This window comes from Ictalurus furcatus, chromosome 10 (assembly GCF_023375685.1).
Source record: "Ictalurus furcatus strain D&B chromosome 10, Billie_1.0, whole genome shotgun sequence".
NCBI classification, from domain to species: Eukaryota; Metazoa; Chordata; class Actinopteri; order Siluriformes; family Ictaluridae; genus Ictalurus; species Ictalurus furcatus.
In genome coordinates, this window is record NC_071264.1 from 13,630,958 (window position 1) to 13,647,343 (window position 16,386).

Genomic DNA, 16,386 nt, shown 5'->3' on the forward strand with positions numbered 1-16,386 from the left:
TATAAAGTGTTTTGTTATAATGTTATAACACCCTCCAGATGAGTAGGGAGACAAAGCCGGTGTGATATCGGTCAGTGTTAAGTTGAGCGCTGCAAAATGATTTGTGACAGGTTTTAGTGCAGCTGAAAAATGGCCTCTCTTCCTGTCTCCACGCTGGATGATATTAAAGCTGAGGGTGATGAAGCACTGCGGCTGCGGGAGGAACCCACGGGTGAGCAGCTCTGCAGGAGGAGATGTAGCATAGCACGATGAATGAGGCGCAAATTAGCAGAGTCTCACTTTTTCCACAGACCTGTTGTGCTCGAGTCTGGAACTTTTGCCCAGATGTGCTTAGTGGCTTCAGTGGCATGTAGCTCACAAGACAAATGGACAACATTCAGAAGCGAAATTATCAGCACTTGTCAAAATGATTTCAACAGGGTGACTTATTAGTGAAATTATGCCATTTAATAAAGTATAGTGTAACAATTATAGAATTAAAACAGAAATAAAAAATTTTAACAGATGAAATCCTTACAAAAGTCTTGAACCACAAGTAACGAAAAGACTTAACGTCTCATTATTTCAACTGAGAATGCCGATATTTTAACTTGTAATTTCAAGATACACTTACTGGCCACTTTAATAGGAACACCCGTACACCCGCTCATTCATTATCCGATAAGACAATCATGTGGCAGCAGCATAATGCATAAACTCATGCAGATACACGTCAAGAGCTTCAATTAATATTCACCTCAAATATCAGAACGGAAAAAATGTGATCGCTGTGATTCTGACGTAGCACGGTTGTTGGTATGAGTATTTCAGACACTGCTGCTCTCCTGGAATTTTCACACCAACAGTCTCCAGGGCAGTGGTGACCAACCCGCTTCCTTGAGATCTACCTACCTGCAGGTTTCATCTCCAACCATGTTTTAGTTGACCAAGAACTTCTTAAGGCAATGATTAGGTGGTCAGATGGGCACGCTTATGGTAGGAGCTGAAGTCTTCAAGAAGGTAGATCTCCAGGAACAGGGTTGGTGACCACTGCTCTCGAGTTAACACCGAATGGTGAGAAATACAAGAAACATCTAGTGAGCGGCAGTTCTGTGGGGGAATGAGAGAGGTTGGAGGAGAATGTTCAGTTTTGAGCTTACAAGAAGGTAATGGTAACTCAATTAACCGCTCTTTATAAGCATAGTCAGCAGAAAAGAATCTCAGAGCACACAACACACTGGCCCTTGAGGTGGATGGGCTATAACAGCAGAACAGTAATTGAAGACTACCGACGGCACAGGATCACTGAAACTGGACAGCTGAAGATTGGAACAAGACCCACCAATGATTTCCAATTTTTCCACCAAGTGATTGTTGAGCATGTTATAAATTAAATGTTTCTTTATTTAAAGATAGTCATTATTTTGAATGATCTTGTTATTTCAACATGTTATTTTGGCTTAATTACTCACATTTTTGTTGGGAGTTATCTAATTAATTTAACATCTCATTATTTTAATTTAATATTTAACATTCCACAATCTAGCAGTAAGACTAATTTATTAAATACTAGCAACTCAGTCAAGTCTTACACACTGGTGGTAGAACCAGCAGCTGTGATGGGAGCTAGAGAGCTGAAGATGTAATGCTAGAATCTTTTTGGGGGAAAAAGTGTCACTAATGGGGTCTAAAACGTGTAGCCACAAATTCATGAAGTTGGTGAAACAGATGTCCAACCCTATTATCACACACAATCAGGAACAATTTGTGAGTATTCTGTGATGATTGGTTGAACATAATCAAAGGTCTGGACTATCAAGTAGAGTAACCAATTTCAGAATATGGTACAGATGACTTGGTAATAGAAATAATACATCACAAAATGTGTGTTTTTTCTAACCGAACTGTTCAGTGGTATTGTGCTATACTAGTCCTGATAAACACATGATTTTAACAGTTACCACATTATAATCAACTGTAAAACACAACTGAAAAGTGTGCATGACAAACTGTGTTGCTTGTGTTCTTTTCTGCCTCCCTCCCCCTTTCCTGCTTATGTGAGGGAAACGCTGCACATAAATCCTCCCCTTGGCAAGTTTGCAACAGTTCCAGATGTTTCAAACTTTTTTTTTATCGTCCCCACAGTAGTTTGTGGTACACCAAAGCATTTATGAGTTCCTCCACCCATTACCTGCTTGGGTAGGTAAACAACAGTCTGCTTCGTTTGATTTCATTTCCAACAATAACGGACAACAAAGGGATTTTTTTTTCGGGGTTTGTGGTAATCTTGATTGTTCTTGGGTAAAATTGAGCATGATTATAGACTGGATTGAATGTACATAGAGAGTGAGTGTTCTGACTTCATTTACAGTTGGCCATCAGCCATATTAGGCACGGCCATAAGAAAAGAAAATCCCAAAGAGAGCAGTAAAGCATCAGGATAGTGTGACAACTTATTTTAATATGGAAAAGACCAGGGGTTACATATTACTTACTTCTGACAGCTTAAAAAAAATCTAAGAAAAACAGCTGCAAAAACATCACATTTACAATCATCTATACATAGGAGAATGTACACAGTATACACACATATATACACACTTTCAATATATTATTATATAAAGAATTTGTTTCTTAGCCATAAACAGTATTGCAGGATGCAGAGTAGCTCAGGGAATTACTGTTATATTCTGTACCTGTAGCCTTTTTTGTACCTAGTGTTCTATACTGTACCTGTAGAACTATATGGATAGGTAGTATTTTCATGTAGTTGTTGGATCCCATGTTGTTCATGCATTTATTACAAAGGAGCAGCATTAAGTGCCATGCTCAAGCCAAGAAGACTGAGAGACGTCGTTATCTACGGGTACCAGAGCCGTGTCCATGATACATCTATATTCTGTAAACATCCTCCAAGATCATGATTAAACATTATTGGTGTTGTTACACATAACGTTCATGCTAATTAGATTTCCATAGCTGCCCTCTGCCTTCACAGACTGTACTGCTTTCTTCAAAGTACAGAGAAGTGTTGTGACATAATTCCATTATGGAAAGTAATGTGAGTTTGAATGACTGCTGGGTTTGATGTGGTAGTGTTAGGAAAGATGTGATTCAAAAAAATGATTCAAAAGAGCTTTAAAACAAGTTCAGTCAAATCCGTTCTTTCCGTTGCATCTCCGCTAACCCGGCCTCTCCAGCAGGATGAGCAGAAGGAGCAGAGTGATGATGAGGAGTGACGGAGAGCTCTCTCTCGATCTGTTAGAAATGGGTGGAGTCCTGACTGCGCTCTGCTCCAGCGTGCTGGGAGGAAGAGCCTTCAGGTCCTGCAGCGCTGCGAACGCTGCCATAGAAAACTGCACGTCTCCGGTGGTGAGGACGTCGAAGACACACGACTGGAAGTAAATGTCTTCGACCTGCAGCGTCTCCCTGCATCTGGATGTGGCACGCTCGAGCAGGTCGGCGCGAGCCATGCTGCCCGGCTGCAGTTGTCCATCGCTCCCCTCCTGCCGCGGTCCTCGGCTCAGCACATGAGCGTTGATGAGCTCGCTGCGTGGGCAGCCGTGCAGGCAGAGCTGTAAGCCGCCGCTCTCCTCCACCATCTCTTCAGGAACGCGGATGGCGAAAGTGAGGTATCGGCCGACCCGCCGCACAATGATGGAGGTGCCCAAGTAGCGGGCATTGATGGTGACCTGGCGCACGCCACCGTGTCCGCTGTTCTCGGTTATACGCAGGCTGCCTGCATGGCCACCGCTGCGTGTGCCATCCTGGAAGGCAGAGGGCACGTCGTCCGTGGTGGCCTGGTACACCTTCTGCTCAGTGCAGTCACGGTACGCTTTGAATATGACCGTTATCTGTGGATGAGACGGTAACGATCGATAAGTGACAGTAAAGGAAATCAAAGTTGACCATTTCTAAGCTGATCCTCTCCTCAGGTTCACACCATCCTGGTGTTGATTATTTTATTATGACAGCACAGTTTATTCCTTTCTTAGTTAATTATCATGGTCATGCTAAGACTTATCAATGATCCTCCAGGATATGATGTCGGATGTTCTCTCTCTCTCTTTAACATGAAATATGACCTGCCAATGAGACATGCGACACTGGCAACGGTGCATCCTTCGGTTTTTATCCTCTACATCACAGTAAGGCCAATATAGAAGAGCAGAGCATGTGGCTGAATTTTATAAGCATGCTTTGTATACAAGACAGTAGACTGAAGCGGAAGTATTAAACCCCACCACAGAGTGGCAGTAGGGGAGCACAGCAAAAAAAAAGAAAGAAAGAAAGAAAGAAAGAAAGAAAGGAGAAATACCATAATTGCAAGCAATGATTTTCTCTTTTGTTCATTTTCCAACCAAATCACAAATACAGTACATACAGTTTTCACTAATTAAATGCAATCTAATGCCAGCTTTTTCTACAAGCAAGGAATTGCTTGCTTTGTTCCAAGAAGTGACTGCTGGACTGCCCACTGTTATCTGGAGCTTCATTCTAAAACAGCACATCATAAATATGATGCATGTAAGTTAACACACCTGTTATAATTTAACCAAAAGAAAGCAAATTCCCACAGTGAGGGACCACCTGCACTTGGGTACATGTGTGGGTATTTTGTCATAAGTAACCTCTTAGCTAAATGGTTTTGGTCAAATTCTAATCATTTATCATACAGGCAAATTCTCATGATCTATAATCAGTCAGTACAGGAGGTTTTTTTGTGATTGTTGTGGCCAAAAATGCGCAATTTTGCTGCGGCTCTTTTCGAAATTTGCGATGAGTTTTTTGTGCTTTTTGGCGGAAAACAACTTGAATTGGCGAAATCGCAAATGTACACACTGATGTTTGTTGGTAAATGAGACCTTTTAGCTGTACTCATGTTGGACATGCATGAACCGAAGTGGACTTTGACTGAATGCAAGTTGTGATGATGTCACATGATGTGTCTTGGCCCAAACCTGCGGAAAATTTGAAAAATTGCAAGCTCTGCCAAACATCGCTGCGTTTCCTTGATTTGTGTTAATTTCTAAGAGCAGGTACTATTGGAAATTCGAGGCCACCCTGTAAACTAAAAAGGCTAGATTTGTCTCGACCTATTTTAATGATCAAAATCTGTAGCTTATCATCTGATGGCTGTTACTCACGTAGTATAATTAAGTCACGACCCCAAAATCAGCATGGAGAAGATATACGTACTTTACTTGAAAAGTTATTGCGTGTTTTGTTTGCGCTGTTGTGTCCCACGCTTGTCATGAGATGTCAGTGTTGATATCTCACCTTGTTGGTTGCTGTGGCGCTTGATCCCTCCACAACAGGCACATTCGTGACCTGAACGGAGAGGTAGCGATTGTGAATGAGCGGCCACGCGCCCTCCACTCTACACGTCTGAAACTCGTCTTTGAAAGTGCGCAAGTGAGGGTCACCGAATAGTCCACAGTGTGCATACTTTTTCTTCTGTGCATCCGCTGGGCCCGAAGCCAGCGCTCTGCTCTCAAAGTCGCACGTGTCCACTGCGGTGGGCCTGGACGTGCTTGGGGCTTTGACTGAAGACGTGGGACCCTCACTGGAGCAGTTGTGCTGAGCGAAGAGCTCCTTGATCCGGAACACAGCCGAGTGGTAAACGAGGTCCCCTCTGCAGCCGCGGGCCGTTCGCCTAATGCACAAGGAGTATGCCCTCAGCGCCGTGCAGTAGTCCACATCAGACACCACGTCCTCCTGAAGGCCGGCGGCGGGTGAGAACGATGCCACATACTCCGCGTTGCAGCGCTGGATCCGACATGATTGACAGCAAGCTGCAAAATAGACGGACGTAACTTTCACTCTGTGCTAGATGAGACGAACTTGATCACATGAAAAACAACAAACCTGCCATATGGGTTTATCCAAACTATTAAGTGTGCAAAAATGCAGCATGTAGGACATGTGGAGTGCTAACACGCAACCGAGTCTCAATACAAAACAATCGATCTTCCCTCAATGTGTCTCAATGACTTTATATTCTAGGAATAATGTTAATAAAGTAACATCAATCAATCATTTGTGATCCCTGACAGCTGGGGCTACACAATACTGTATAAGAGTCCAATATTGTGATATTATAGAACAACAAATAGGCTGCTTATTAGAAGGTCAACTATGAATTTTCATGCCTCTGGAACAACTATAAACCATAGGACAGTTTATTAGTGTTTTAAAGGATATTCAGTACAGTTGTTGATCATAGTACAAAGTAACTGACGGTGTTACACTTCCATGAGCACGTTCAGTATTTAGTATATTGCGTCGAGATCTAATCCAGTTATTGAGTTACAGTTTTCAGAGAGATGGCTATGCTACCGAACATACCAATATTTCCGTAGTCTTAAGAATATCCTTAACAATCCTGCTATAACTGATTATGGTATGAAGCCAAGCTCGTATCTAAGCATTTACAGAATTCACCATATTTGGAATCTCCAAACGTTTGTAACTAGGAGTTCAAAAATAATTCTGCACAACATGTAAAAAGCAACCATTCCAAGCAATTAATCTGGCAACGTCCTCACACGCAGCCAGGCAGAGCTGGGGAGTGACGGAAAATGGCGTAATGAAACACACAACTCCCACAATGCATTACAGATGGAAAAAGAAACTCGCTCATATTCTTAACAAACACTTGTGGGTGTGCGCTGTAAGAATAAAAAAACACAACCACTAGAAATGAAGAAAAAAACACCAACAACAACAACTAAATAAAAACATGAAAGGTGGAAACATGGCATAATGAAATATCGATGTCAAAAGGCTTGGCTTTGACCAGGCAGAAACACAGTAAACATACATGCAATCAATCGTGAATAGATCACATTGCAACGCAACATTCACAAATCTGAAGTCACGTGTTAAGTCTTCTACGTGCAGCGTCTGAAGGCATACAGACAGGAAACAGCTGCAATTCCATTTTTGAGCTATTAGTTATGCATGAATTAGAGATGACTCATCTGCCTAGGAACATTTAAAGCTAGAGTTTGTAGGACCAACTTGCTCATTTTAGAAACACACTAGGTGTAAGTTACATCACACTACATAGACAGAAGTTAGATTGAGACAACCGAGCACCCGAAAATCCCAACAGAAACTCGATTTCGGTGGTATTCAGGGCTGCAACAACTGAGAAACAAAACAAATTAAAATAATTGGCAACGAATTTCATCAGCAATTAACTATTCTATGTTACGAAGCACACCGAGGCATGCACTTCATGCCACATATAGTAAACCAATCTGAATCAATTAGCTTGTACGCAAGTAAACTAGTGTTTCTAATGAGTAACGCTAGTGCTTTTGGTTCATATCAAATGTGCCGGTGAGTCGATTCACCGGTTCCGTGCATTTAACTAAGAGTCAACACTAAGAGATTAGAATTGATTGTACACACCGAAAATGTTTCACCTCACACTGTCAAAATACACCTAGCATTAGAGGGTTTCAGTTGGTGAAACTGTGTGTGTGGGGTGGGGGATGATTCACACCACTACTCCATTGATTACACTGACATATATTCAGGGAAGAAAAAACACCCCAAGTATGTAGAATCAGGGGGAAAAAATCAGATTTTGAAAATAAATTAAAAAAAGGTCAACAAAATAACGAATATTCTCATGTCATGATTGATGAATGCCAGAAATAATGTATTCTGGTGGGTGATGATGTAATGTGATGATCTCTGTAGGAGTACAAGTTGACTGAAATGCTAGAGAGAAATACAGTAAATCAATCTGGGGGATAAACAGATTAATTGATGATGGAAATAATAGTTAGTTGCCACCCTACAGGTGTTTCTATGACATGCAACAACTATCTCACTGGGTATTGAACATAATCACACACTCTCATACATACATACACTTTATTTTATTTATTATATATATATATATATATACACACACACACACACATACACATATATATATTACAAACACGTCATAAATGTACTCAAACTGTTTAGAAATTAAACATGTTCACATATAATTTCAGGAAATTGGTACATAATGATTCAGGATTTCTTATCAGGAAACCAGTCAACATAAAATAACAATAATAGACATCCCGAGGGTTTAAAAACGCAGATTAGACGCGATTTATTTCTGGCTGTGTATGAGCACATGTAGCTGCGTATGAGACGATAACAAGCACTAATAACTAGTATAACGCAGTTAACTAAACCAAACAGTGAGGGAACTACAGGAACAACACGAGCAGGCCAAAGTTACCGCTTTCTGAAAACCCCAGTAACATTTCTTCATTCAAAAAAAGAATAAAAATAAATAAAAAAAACTCCAACCAACCAAAAAAAAAGTTCAACGTTAAACTAGTGTGTTCACTGGCTGAGAGCGCGCGCTTAGTTGTTTACAGCTCAGAACGTTAACTAGAGACAAAACGGGTGGAAAACAAATAATAACCAACACCAACATATTTAAAAGAATTTATAACAACGCGGTCAAACCAACCTGGTTCAAACGAATGTCTTTAATAAAACATCCAATGCATAAAACCTATACAACAACAACAACAACAACAACAACAAAAAAAAAATAATAATAAAAAAAACCCAGTAACTCCATCTTTAGCCTAATGGTTAACAGAAAATCTCGGCGCACAAACTTTAGCTAGCTCAGTTTAGCCTAGCACGCTGGTGCTGTTATGTTAGCAAGGCTGGCTAGTGGCTAAATAACCGCGTAGCTCAAACTGTTCTTCGTTATAGCTTCCACAACAAACACAACCAACCCCCTAGTGAGAAATATCACGAAAATCTAACCCAACAAAAAGAAAAATCAACGTATTGTAGGTTTATTTAGACTTTGAAAACTTCGAAATGGCTAACTCTGGCTCTGAGAAGTTTGGAAAAGCAGAACAATAAAAAAAGAGAAAGAAAGAAAGTTCGCTCACCTGGCTGGAGTAAGAGGGACAGGGACACCATGACAAGCGAAATCCGGTTAAAAAGCTGCAGCTTAGCCGAGTTGAGAGTTCCGCTTCTCCCCATGCCAATCCATTCAATTAGAATGGAGATCACCAACTTCTGCTGCTCATCGACGCTGCCGAGAAACACAACAACTCTCACAGCATTTCTCTCTGTCTCTGTCTCGCTCTCAAACACTGAGATCACTGCTCTGGGACTCAGCCTCACTGTTGCCAGTGGGCGGGATCTGAATCCTTCGCGGGCGGGGGCTAATTTTTGCTCCGCCCTTCTGGTGTTTATTCACTGATTCTGCGACTGATAAAGAATTAAGATAGTCTGAGCCGATATATACACTCACCGTCCACTTTCATAGGAACACCTGTTCACTTGCTCATTTCTACAGTTATCCAATCAACCACTCACGTGGCAGCAGCACAGGGCATAAAACCATGCAGATACAGGCCAAGAGTTTCAGTTAATGTTCACATCAAACTTCCGAATGGGGAAAAAGTGTGATCTCTTTAATCATGGCTTGGTTGTTTGTGTCAGATGGGCTGGTTTGAGTATTTCTATAACTGCTGATGTCCTATGATTTTCACACACAACAGTCTATAGAGTTTACACAGAATGGTGTGAAAAACAAAAACATTGAGTGAGTGACAGTTCTGTAGGTGGAAACACCTTGTTGATAAGAGAGGGCAGAGGAAAATGGCCAGATTGGTTTGAGCAAACAGGAAGTCTATAATAACTCAAATAAACACTTAAAGGTTAAAGTCATAGAAATCAAACTTTTTCCTCATTCTTATGTTTGATGTGAACATTAACTAAAGTTCTTGATCTGTATCAGGTTTTTTTTTTTTTTTTTTTGGCACTGTGCTGCTGCCAGATGATTGGCTGATTGGATAAATGCATAAATGAGCAGTTGTACAGGTGTTCCTATTAAAATGGACAGTGAGCGTATCATGATATATAGTTATGCTCACCAACTGCCAGCAATGTTGTGCCAGCAGTAGTGTTGCATTAAAAAAATTGAAATAACAATACATTTATTTTAGTACACAATTTGAACATTACATCAGTTTTTTCCAGTCAGTTTGTAATAAAACAATACAAATGAAAATATCCATAATATCCCCAAAAAATGTGACTTTTTTTTATCACAATATCAGTATTGTTACTGTCATATTGCCCAGTCCTACCCCCAGGGGTCCCTGAAGCATGGCCAGGGCCAGATTTTTATTTTGTTACAGTGACCCAAACCTCAATATGTCAAAGCAAGGAAGCCCATAAATAATGTAAAATTGAATGGAATGTGTTCTTTTGGTGGAAAGTTCATAAATAAAAAGCTACATGGCCCTAATAAATAGCCAGCATATTACTGTGCACAATTAAATACGAAGCTGTGTTCATTTTTAAAAAAATCTGTACTGGGGGTGTGTGTGAAATTTATTTTACAGTTAAAAGGGTCCCTGGCTGCTAAAAGTTTGACAGCCATTGAGATGAGCAATAAATGATTAAAATAATGATTGAGAAAGATAAGAATGATTGAGAGCCACTTGAGAGACTATGGGATAGCCTACCATTTAGCAGTGCTTTCGGTGCTGCTTTGTGGTTACCTTGTTCAGGTGTCAGTAGTAAGGGGAGTGATAGATAAGGAATAAAACATGTTTAATAGCTGTTAATGCAAGCTGAGGTCAAGACTATTGTCCAATAAAAGTGTTTTAATCCTCAATTTACCAATGATTATAATAGAGTTTATACATTCGTTTACAGAAAATTACTCAACACCTTCTGAACAATCAGAATTGAGAATTTGACAGCTCTGTACTATAAGAAAAAATGTCACATTGTGATATCAAAAGATGTTTTTTGTAACATGTTATGTATCACAATATACACTTTTAAAACATTTTATCAGGTACACATGCCATATATATATATATATATATATATATATATATATATATATATATATATATATATATATAGTGCCCTCCACCAATATTGGCACCCTTGGTAAATATGAGCAAAGAAGGCTGTGAAAAATTGTCTTTATTGTTGAAACTCTTGATCTTTTGTTTAAAAATACTCTGCTATACAAAAATATAAATATAAAAATACTCTGCTATCATGGATATCAAATAATTGCAAACAAAACACAGGTTTATCAAAAAAATTTCTAAATATGTGTGCAACAATTATTGGCACACTTTTACTTTGTGCTACCTTCCTTTGCCAAGAGAACAGCTCTGAGTCTTCTCCTATAATGCCTGATGAGGTTGGAGAATACATGGCAAGGGATCTGAGATCATTCCTCCATACAGAATCTCTCCAGATCCTTCAAATTTTGAGGTTCATGCAGGTGGACTCTCCTCTTCAGTTTACCGCACAGGTTTTCTATGGGTTTCAAGTCAGGGGACTGGGATGACCATGGCAGGACCTTGATTTTGTGGTCAGCAAACCATTTTTGTGTTGATTTTGATGTATGTTTTGGATCATTGTCCTGCTGGAACATCCAACCACGGCCCATTTTAAGCTTTCTGACAGAGGCAGTCAGGTTTGCAAATATCTGTTGATATATGATAGAGTCCATGTATTTGTAGAGGCCATGTATCCTAACAAAAAGTCCAGTTCCTCTGGCAGAAAAACAGCCCCAAAACATTAAAGAGCCTCCACCATATTTAACCGTGGGCATGAGGTAGTTTTCCATATGGTTACCTCTCTGTGTGCGCCAAAACCACCTCTGGTGTTAATTGGCAAAAAGCTCTATTTTGGTTTCATTTGACCATAGAACCCGATCCCATTTGAAGTTCCAGTAGTGTCTGGCAAACTGAAGATGGTTGTTTGTTTTTGGATGAGAGTATAGGCTTTTTTTCTTGAAACCCTTCCAAACAACTTGTGGTGATGTAGGTGACTTCAGATTGTAGTTTTGGAGACTTTCTGACCCCAAGACGTAACTAACTTCTTCAATTCTCCAGCTGTGATCCTTGGAGATTTTTTGATCACTCGAACCATCCTCTTCACAGTGCATTGAGACAATATAGACACATGTCCAATTCCAGGTTGATTCATAACATTTCCAGTTGACTGGAACTTCTTAATTATTGTCCTGATGGTGGAAATGGGCATTTACATTGCTTGTACTATTTTCTTATAGCCACTTCCCATTTTGTGAAGCTCAACAACCTTTTGCTGCACATCACAGCTATATTCCTTGGTCTTACCCATTGTTATGAATGACTAAAGGAATTTGGATTATGTGTTACCTCATATTTATACCCCTGTAAAACAGGAAGTCATGGTTGAACAATTTCCTGTTCCTAGTCACCCAGTTGTACTAAAAAAATGTCAAATATCAATAAGTTTATACTTCAAATATATTTTTCTCATATGAATTCATAGGGGTGCCAATAATTGTTACAGACCTATATTTAACAATTTTTTTTTTTTTTGGATAAACATGTGTTGTGTTTGCAATTGTTTTATATTCATGAAATCAGAGTATTTTTGTGAATGTTTTGAACAAAAGATCAAAAGGTTAGACAATAAAGACAATTTTTCACAGCCTTTACTCATATTTACCAAGGGGGCAAATACTAGTGGAAGGCACTGCAGGTGCACTTTTAGGATGCACAATTAATAATTGTTCTCAGTACTGATACTCTGGTGTTTTACAGATTGTTCTTATGCTTTGTATAAAGCCAAACATAGACACTAGTGCCTTCATTTATTGCAATTGATGCAAAATAAGTTTGATTGTTTATACTATGCTTTGTCTATTGTATGTACTATTATTTTAAAACATGAACTTCATAAAAAATTGCATCCAACACAGAATGGTGTACCTTCTTGAGAGTAGATTTCTGTGATCCATTTGGAGTCGATTAATATTCTGGAAAAAAAAAAAGTAGGCAGTGAATCAATTCCCTTGAATTAATTAATGGTTAACCAAACACAACCACACACTTGTTGTTTTTGTTGATTGTGGCAGGCTAGTAACATCGTTATTATTTAATACCCAGCTACCAAACTTGACCAGAGGCAACATCAGCCTCTTCGACAATAAAGAGTGCATTAATGTTGTGTGTGGCAACAGTAATTATATGGTTGTGGTTTTGCAGAGCAGTCTGCTCTCATAAAGTCATTCATCTCTCAGGCCTATATGGATATTGATGGTATAGAGGCATCATTCACATACAGAGCACTGAAGCAAACACTTCTTTCACTCAGGTGGATGGATGAGTGAGCCTCTTACAAGTATCTCCTGTCAGAAGACAGCCTGACGAGGCTGATGGGTGGAGAAAGGCCTCTTTCTTTCCCCTGGGCTTGTGAACATATTGCATTGCATGATCCAGTGAATATACATATTCCCGCTCTTGAAGAAAGTCGGGGGGCTTTGTCAATTACTGAGATGAATCGGGTGGAAGAAAGAAAAGAAGAGGAAAGGGAAGAATAGGGCCAGCACATTTCTCCTGACACTGACTCACTTGTTCTTATACAATAGAGCAATGATGTCAGGCTGGTAAAATTAGCCCTCTGCTTCACGGCAAGTCTGAATGCCAGACAAGTGAGCGAGAACGCTGGAGAGTTGGAGAAAGAGGAGTAAAGCAGATACATTTATGGATGGTGTGAGTGAAAAAGACAGCAGGATAACAATGCTGCTTCTTGAAATGAAAGGTTGAAGCAGGGTCAGCTCAACAAAGAGCAGTTGAAAGTTTTAAAGCTGGCTGACAAAGTGAGCTTTTTCTCAGTCCTTAAAAGGAAGTGCGAAATGGAGGTGTGAGCAGAGAAAAGCAGAACTAAGATGAGGAGAGAGCAGAGAAAGAAAGAGAGAAAGTGGAAGAGGTGTCAGGTTTCCTCTGACTGTATGTCTGGGCAGCTACATCTGGTCCTCATTATGGCACTCACACGGCGGGAGCAGATCCACACCAGCCTTCTTGTTTTTGTTATTAGGACCGTCATACTGCGGTATGAATTCAGCCAGACACACACTGAGAGATCCCCTGGTACAGCCGCAACCTCCACCATGACAGTACCTCCTCCAGTATTTAAGACCAAAGCCACACGCTAATCACCACTAGGCATAAACACTAGCACAGTCTGTGGCTTCATCTCGTTTTAGGCATTAAATAAAACTTCACTGGCTGAGTAAGTCTGAAGTAGGGCTCAGGGATTTGTGTTAGAGGGAAACAGAGACTCGGTTTTCAGAGCAATTATCATAGATAAGTGAGACAGAAGTGTGAGGGTCTGTAAGAGGCCGCTGCTGATAGCATCTCTGCTGAAGAATCCCACTTAGTCGCTTTGATTGATGCCTGACCAGGCCCTTGTGGGTAGGCGAGGCAGGGAAGTGGGGCCTTCTGGGGGCAGTTCAAGTGGCTCTTTTTTTATCTCTGACACTGACAATTTGTTATTTTACAATGAGTGTAGTAGAGAAAAAGGCTTGTGAAATGCTTCAAGGCTGTAATTAAAAGGCTTCCATTTAAATCTCAGAAAATGGGATGGAAAGTTTGATGTTTACTAGTAGTGGCTAGAGGACTGGCATTACTTTTCATTACCCCATAAAATATTTTACAAAATAGATGATCAGATTGCCTTTGTCATGATTCCAAAATAATAATATATGTTACAAGAGACTGAGAGCTCAACTAGAGGAGAAAAAAAATACCCCCTTAAAAGTTGCATTTCAGTTATTCAGCATTATTATTTACTACTTTGCATTTTGCGGTACATTCAGTAAAACTAATATGTAAAACTAGTATAACAATAATTAATGTAAGTCTGGACTGGCCAATGGGTCAGTAGATACTTTAAAGGGTTTAATTCAATTCCTAAATTCAAATATAAGACTAAGGTCTGACTATATCTCCTTTACTTTTACCCAGTCCATGTACCTCAGCTCATAGCTGCTTCCCTCTATTTAGCTCACGAGACACTCATGGCATCACTAACCTAATACTTTTCCAAATAAAAAGGTCATATGTAACCTTAGATTCAGGGTCACAGGGTCTCCTGCCTTTGTCAAGGAAAGGTGGTGTCAGGAAACAAAAGATAATGGGGTAAATCCTCTGATCTTTTCTCACAGAACAATAGACCAGGTCAACAAAAACTATGGAGCCTCACTACCTTTCTCTATAGCTTACCTCACAGCAGATGATGGTGAGCTGGCTTTGCTTTGCTAAAGTTGAAAAATCTTTAAACACACACACACACACACACACACACACACACACACACACACACACACACACACACACACACACACACACATTGATTAATTCTCTCTTTTTTTTTTTTAAATGGCACCTCTGAGATAATTTTAAAAAACAGGCTTGTGTGTGTGTGTGTGTGTGTGTCTACTCATACTAATATTTCATTGTTTATATGGTAACAACTTATTCACAATACTTGTATGGGGGATGATTCACATAATCTACGGCTAATTATAAACGGATTTAAATAAACATGTTGTATAATAATAGATACTGTATGGTGAAGCGTTCTGTAAGGAGTCTATTATGTAACACTTATGGAATTAGTCTCCAGTGTCTGAGCTTTGTAACAGTCAGTAAGTTTTCCCAGCAAGGGAAAGTCTTCAGAATAAAGGACTTTGCACTTTCCAATTTCTCAGTAACATGACAAGCGGCATTATTTTGGTCTTATTAACTTCAAGAAAGAGAAAAAAGAGAGGCTGATGAGGAAATGACTGTCTATAAGTGCTGTAATTTAAGTGATAACAGGAATTAACTTGTTTCATAAATATTCCACAACATTACATGTAAAAAATAAATAAATAAATACATTGAATGAATGGCAAATTGATGTGGTATCAGAGGAATAAAAGACTTCAGTATATGCTATTATAGGACAACAATCAACTTCAGGGTGGTAACAGTAACTCCATTTTGCATCAAGCTGCATCACAACACCCCACTGTTGATTATTTTCCTATAACAGCACACCTCATTGTTTTATTCCTTCCTTACTTATTCACTAACTTTCAAACCTACATTTTATTAGCGGGCCAAGCACAGAAGGTAGTAAGGCACCCTATTCTTATTCTACCTTCTTCTTATCATTATTCTACTACTTCTTCTTGTGTTTCTTCTTCTTCTGGCTTGGGTGTCTATGGCAGCCCATAGAACTTTCTGGTAAAAAAAAAGTTGTGAAATTTGGCACATTGATTTAGGAGGGTCTAAGGAACATTTTGTCCAAATTTGGGCAAAAGTGCTGCCAATGCGCTTGAGCCACCATCAGGTCAAATTTGGGCCTAATTTGGAAGTACGTTTATGGTATAATTTTTGAACCGTGTAACTAAAGCCAGGAATCCCAGAGTCGAGACAAGTTCAACGCACCCTATGACATAAATTTCTGCCTAGTTAGATTTTCCTCCATCTTTGATTTTGTCAAAAACTATTTTGTCACTACTGCTCCTAGAAATTTTGTCCAATCATCACCAAATTTGGCACT

The 16,386-nt window shown here is 39.6% G+C and overlaps 1 protein-coding gene across 1 annotated transcript; it reads right to left on the reverse strand.

Moving 5' to 3' along the window:
* Window positions 1–501: 501 nt before the first annotated feature.
* On the reverse strand, window positions 502–9,185 carry rgmd (RGM domain family, member D). The gene is made up of 3 exons (XM_053635386.1): window positions 8,910–9,185; window positions 5,260–5,774; window positions 502–3,833 (listed from the first exon to the last, which is right to left on the reverse strand). The coding sequence occupies exons 1-3, from the start codon at window positions 9,001–9,003 to the stop codon at window positions 3,162–3,164; spliced, it is 1,281 nt and encodes a 426-aa protein (XP_053491361.1). The 5' UTR covers window positions 9,004–9,185; the 3' UTR covers window positions 502–3,161.
* Between the last annotated feature and the right edge of the window lie 7,201 nt (window positions 9,186–16,386).